Below are 6,363 nucleotides of genomic sequence, written 5' to 3'. Positions count from 1 at the left end.
GGCTTTCAACAATATATATATATATATATATATATATATATATATATATATATATATATATATATATATATATATATATATATATATATATATATATATATATATATATATATATGAACATGCGCAAGCAAGAATGTTTCGTGTGTGTAAGCATCCTGAAGCTTCAATGGTATCTATTTCAAAACTTTTTTTTTCAGCTCACCTGAGCTGAAAGCTCAAGCGAGCTGTTTTGATCACATTTTGTCCGGCGTCAGTATGTCCGTCCGTCTGTCTCTCCATAAACTTTTCACTTTTTCAACATCTTCTCAAAAACTATCGGGCCAATTTCAACCAAACTTGGCACAAAGCACCCATAGCCAAAGGGAATTTCAAGTTGTGAATATTAAGGATCACAAAATTTTCAAGAATCTCCTTCTCAATAACCATTTGTCTAGAACAGCAAAAACTTATGTGGAAGCATACTCAGGTATTGTAGATTCAAAGTTGTGAAATTCATGACCCTTGAGGGTAGGATGGGGCCACAAAGGGGGGGGGGGGGCAAATCTTGACATATATAAATATAGAGTAAATCTTCAATAAATTTTTTTTTCTCAGAAACTGATCAGCAAGGAAACCTTAAACTTGTGTGGAAGCATCCTCGGGTAGTGTAGATTTATACTTATGAAAATCATGACCCCTGGGTGTAGGGTTGAGCAACAACGGGGGTCAAATTTTTACGTAGGAATATATAAATCTTTTTTTCAAAAGCTAATCAACCAGGTGATTTTATAAACTTAGATTTTGGCCTCTGGACGATTCATGGATAATTGGGCCTCACAAGGCGTTCAGAGTTAAATGTAGGTTTCTATCCTATAAATAAACAATTGCTTAGGATCTTTTTGAGAACTGAAATGCATGCTCAACATGTGATTTACTATAAAATCATCCTGTTGAAAAGGGACAAATGATAATAAACATAAGAATATTTAGGGAAAAAATAGATTTCCATTTATACAGGATTATCATACCTATTGTTCCTCAGGTGAGCGATGCAGCTCATGGGCCTCTTGTTTAAACAATAACCACAAAAAAAATCAAACGCATCCACGATTTTATCACTTAAAATACAGATGTTGTGTCATGTGTGACCGCGTAGATTTTACAGTGCTAGAGAATTCTTCTGAAACTGCATCGGTCGTGTGCAGTACGAATCGGGTAAGGGAATGTTGGCGTCAAGGTTATAAGGTATAAAGTTGAGGCGCGCTGTGGGCCGTAAGATAAAAACGAAGGGTAGGTTTGCCGTATTCCCGAAGGTCCACCAGTATACAGTTCCAGAGAAATAAACAGGCAATTGATGCAGGATCATTCTAAATTTATTGGACGCGAATCAACGATGGCAACATTATAACAATTTAACAGACAGACATGTTACAAACGAGTCGGATGTGGCCAGTAGTGGCCTCCGGACTCCAGACTCTGGGTGAGTCGGACGTGGCCGAGGCTAGCCGCCGTATTCCAGACTGCCGATTGACAATTGTAAGAATCTGAACAATGAGTATAAATTGACAGGTGATGACATAAGTAAGTTGAGTAAAAGGTTCACAGATATAAAATAATTAAATAAACTCAGTGAGTCTTAAAGTTTGATGTCCAAGAAATGAAAAACTGATAACGACACAATGTTGTTTTAAGAGATTAACAGTCCATGAGACATGGCACTCTGTCTTTTTGAAATCACATATAGAGTCCGAAAAGTGTCAATCACTAAATAAATAAGTAACTTTGTAAGAAATAAACTGTGAGAAATTATTACGAAACAGATGTTGAATTTTTAAAGTAAAGTCCAAAATAAAGTTATAATTGAACGGTTAATTTTGCACGGTGATACATGCACGAAAAAAATAAAGCATATACGTTGTACTAGTATTTGAAATCCAGTTAATTTCAGGTCAGACGACACGTTTCTCAATTTTATATAACGTTTTCCATTTTTACTGCGACTTTTTACATTAACAAATTACAAATTTTTGTCCAATCGAAGAAGAGCATAGAAAGGTATGAAATCCCGGATTAATTTTATTGGAACTCTTTATTACGAGGAGATACAAAAAAAGATGCTTGAGGAACGTGTCATCTGACCTTCACTGAATGATCACTCGTTGTCATTTACAGCCTCTTCCAAATTTGCCCAGAATGCATCTGGACTCTGGAAGCTATCATCATCCGGGTACTCTAAGTATGATTTACTCTCGATAATGTCCAAAAGGGACCGGGGCATATCTTTGACAGCACTTTTCTCTAACAGAATTAATAGAAGAAAGTTTTCTCCTCCGCGGGAATATATGCTTTCCATGCGCGCCATGTTCAACTCAAACATGCACCAATGAGATTTCAGAAAATGTGACGTCATGACAATCACAGTTCGTTTGCTGTTGTGAATTGCGTTTGTAATATTTTCAGCTATGTCTATCCCCGGAAGGAAATCACGGTCGTGAATGCGGACTTTTAATCCCTTGTTTTCTAGCTTTCTGGCCATGTTCACTGAGAATTTTCTCTGGGGTTCAGCATATGATATAAACACGTCGGATTCGTAAAAAATTGTCTGCTCGACTTTCTTACCTTTAGGCAATATAATACGCTTGACAAGGTAGTAAATGTAAAGAATTTTCCATCGGTACCGATACATGATTCGGTATATTATAAAACTCGTAACGAAGCAAATGAATGAAGATGCCAATATAATGATAACGCTGTAGGAGGAACAATCCCTCTGTAAAATATTCAAAATGTCTGGCAGGTTTTGAAGTGATAAAGTTGATCCATTTCTGTAAATACACGTTACATTTGCAGGATGGCTAAATCTGGACCGCCCGTCCCTATTTATCCAATTTAAAAAGAAAAGGTTCTTGCACGAACAAGATATAGGATTTCCTTGAAAAACAATAGAGAAATTGCTGTGCTTGGGAAATAAATCAATGGCCGACTTATTAAGTTCAGATATTAAGTTGTACGACAGATCCAGATGTTGAAGTTGAGACATGTGACGAAGATCAACACTCCATGTGTCCAGTCTGTTGTGTGAAACATTAAGAATTTTTATCATTGGGTTGTGAATAAAAACATGCCGTGGCAATGTAGTTATCTTATTATCATGTAAATTCAAGACAGCCAGCTTAATGTTGCGTCCCAAAATTTCCCCGCTGTGATCGTCTTGAAAACTCTGACCTAAGTAATTTCGAGAAAAGTTTAGCACTTCTAGTTGTGTTTGAATTTGGAAGGCCTGTGGAGAAATGTAATGGCAATAGTTGTTGGAAAAATCAAGATATATGATTTTGTTACATCCGTGCAGTGGGCCGTCCATTTTGTTAAAAAAATTGTTCTGAAAATGAAGATGTGTCACATTACATTGCCCAATGTTCAGTTTTCCAAAGTGGTATTGCAATTTCATATCGTTAGCAAATACTGTTGTTAAATTTCTAGGCAAATAAAATTCCGGTGTGGTGCCCTTAGTCTTCGGCAAGAAACTTTGTGAATTGTTTCGCATAAAAGAAGGGTAAGTGTCTTTTACATTGTGAACGAATTCTCCGGCAACTCTCGCTTCTGGTGAGATATGACATGTAATGCGGTAATCATAGCAATTTTCAAAGTAGTTGGCGTGTGAAAAAAATTGAAAACTCGTATTGATAGTCTGTAGATTATGTAAAACAGAAATTTCTAAGTCATAAATGCCGTTATTTAGTTTATTGTCTCCCAAAGATAAGAATTTTAAGGACTTGGGCAGGTGATATGTAATAACTCCCGTCTCTATAATCTCTAGTCTGTTACTGTCTAAATACAACTCTTCAAGTGAGGTTTTGTTCAAGTAAGCCGTATGGTTTAGAAGTAAGATCGTGCCTAGTCCGAAAGTACAGTGGACCTTGTTAAGTTTCAGTACTTTGATTGAACTGTCTTGAAGGTCATGTGCGATGTTCTGTAAACCTTTGAACCCAAGTTGATCGTTATACGAAACGTCTAAATATTGTAAATGTGTCTGAGACGCCAAAGACCCCATTTCTATAAACGGTAAATCGCACTGAGACAAATATAAGTGTGTAAGATTGAATTTATCAAACTCGGACGTTTTCAGTCGAGAGATTTTGCAAAATCCATCCTTCCCGGAGACATCAAGGATTTTCAAGCTATGGATGTTGTTTGGAAACATGTCGGCAAAATTTCCTTCTGGGAGTCCATCAATACGCAGATGATATAATGAACCAAACCCGGCAAGTAAGTTGTCTGGATATGCATTCAGCGTTCTAAAATTATTTTTGAGGGATAAAAACTTTAAGTTTGGCATTTTGGTCACTCTTTGAATAGAATCATTTTTAATGAAATTATTGTCCAGATTAAGATGTTGCAATTGCTTGTATTTCTGCAAGAAAATCAACTTATCTGATATTACATTATAGGATAAGTCAAGAAACTCTATATTCATTGGCATATTGTCTGGAACACGATCTAAATTGTTGTTCCGCAGGTTAATGGACGCTAAGCCGGAAGTTTCGTTGAAGCAAGGAGGAATTGCAAGATCACGTGATGAACAATCCGCGGACAGTGTTGTGGCGTAGGAATACAAACAGTTGGCATCATCGGTACATGTCACATCCGCTTGAACAAACGCAGCCATCTTCAGCAGAAGAGAAATGAAGGTCGCGAGAATGATACCCATGTCCTTTTAAAACTTTTAATCCCTGAAACAAAGGCAGAAAACAAAGAGTACGCATGCATGTATAAATGAACCCTAAAACATCATAAAGGAAAACAATTACTACATTTAATTAAGAGAGATCGATGGCCGTGGCCTTTTATAGCCTATATTGGTCTCCTTTAAAATGAGAGTTATGTAAAAAAAAAAAAAAAACCATAGGAAATAATCAAATTTAAAATATTAATATATGGATTTGTTGTTTACTGAGTAACAGTTAATAGCCAAACAACTTATGTATTAAAATTTTAGGTGTATTTGATGGTTAATGTATTGACCATCGACCTCCGTAATGGTGTTCTTACCACCCTTCTGCAAAGTTTTTCGTGGCAAAGGTGATTTTACTGGATCAGTATTTCACGTTGTATAATATTTATCAGGACAGCACCAAAATACCGAATTTAAGCGAGTGTCTGCACTTTCATATCATTATCTTTGAATTTACCCATATGTATTTATATCCACTAAGTATAATTCCCTCTAGTATTTCTTATGGAAACATTGTAATTCATAGCTGAATAGAAACTGACAGGACTGAACTCGTCGATTGGTTGAAACCGTCTGCTTTGGGGGGTAATCGCGTTCATAAATCCATTCATATAAATTTGTAAATCCAAATATGCAATCGTGTTGGTGTGTGAGCCTCCTTGGGTGTTATTCTGATCGTGTACCTAAATAAACTCGGGCATAAACACTTCAGATTTGACTCAGTTCCTTCGTATGATGCACATTTTTGCAGTTTGATTGTTTTTTTTGGTAACTTTCAACTTTGCATATTTTCAATTTGTAGCTTCTTCATTTGTATCCTTATCATAACGGAAATTCTATAGAAATTGGTTAAAGCGCATGCGTTAAATATATAGCGTATATATGTTTATTTATGTTCATGGAGAAATGTGTTATTAGGTCCAGTGATGAGCCCGTCGACGCCGGGTCAGAAATCTAAATAAAATGCTACTACTGACCACGGTGCGTCAGATCATTAGCATGCACTTGATCGCATTTACTTATTAGGAGGAGAATCTTGTAGCCCAGTGTCCGTGCGTATAAAATGGGGGTGCGGGAAGGGAAGCACAGCTCTCCAGTAGTCATTTGGAAGCTGTCTTTCTGCCTCCTCTTTTTATACAGGTAAGATAAATTTTAACGCTTGCGCGCATTCTCAAAAGTAAAGTTAATAGATTCAGAGGGTTCAAATAATATTTTACTTTTAGAGATTTCTGTTATGAATATTAATGTTGATATTTCATTGTAATGAATATTGATATTTTTTGTTAAAATTTCATATTAAATTGTTATATCTAAATAAAAGAGTAGTCATCTGGAAGCTGTCCTTCTGCCTCCTCTTTTTATACAGACTGGGACACGGGCTACTCCCCATGTAGAGGAGGAGACATTCCGGTAACACCGTGGCTAGGGCACCCGCCAGGTGTAGGCATGTTAGAAAGATCTCGAGGATCTAAATAAATTAAATATCATAACACTCCATATAACCCTTGGTGGGCTTTTATAAAATAGTACTGGAGGCGTTATGATATCTTCATGCATGCTCGGAAATAGTACATTTGACATATTACAAATCAACAAATGTAAAGTATGTACAAGTTTTGTCGAATTTTGACATGACCTTATATGGCAAATGC

The 6,363-nt window shown here is 36.3% G+C and overlaps 1 protein-coding gene across 1 annotated transcript; it reads right to left on the bottom strand.

The window, feature by feature from the left end:
* Window positions 1–584: 584 nt before the first annotated feature.
* LOC117681451 (toll-like receptor 4) lies at window positions 585–4,687 on the bottom strand. The gene has a single exon (XM_066076218.1). It carries the CDS (start codon window positions 4,685–4,687, stop codon window positions 2,132–2,134), a length of 2,556 nt encoding a protein of 851 aa, XP_065932290.1. The 3' UTR covers window positions 585–2,131.
* Window positions 4,688–6,363: the final 1,676 nt, after the last annotated feature.

The sequence above is a fragment of the Magallana gigas genome, chromosome 2 (genome assembly GCF_963853765.1).
Source record: "Magallana gigas chromosome 2, xbMagGiga1.1, whole genome shotgun sequence".
Taxonomy (NCBI): domain Eukaryota; kingdom Metazoa; phylum Mollusca; class Bivalvia; order Ostreida; family Ostreidae; genus Magallana; species Magallana gigas.
This window is presented reverse-complemented; position numbering and strand designations above follow the sequence as displayed.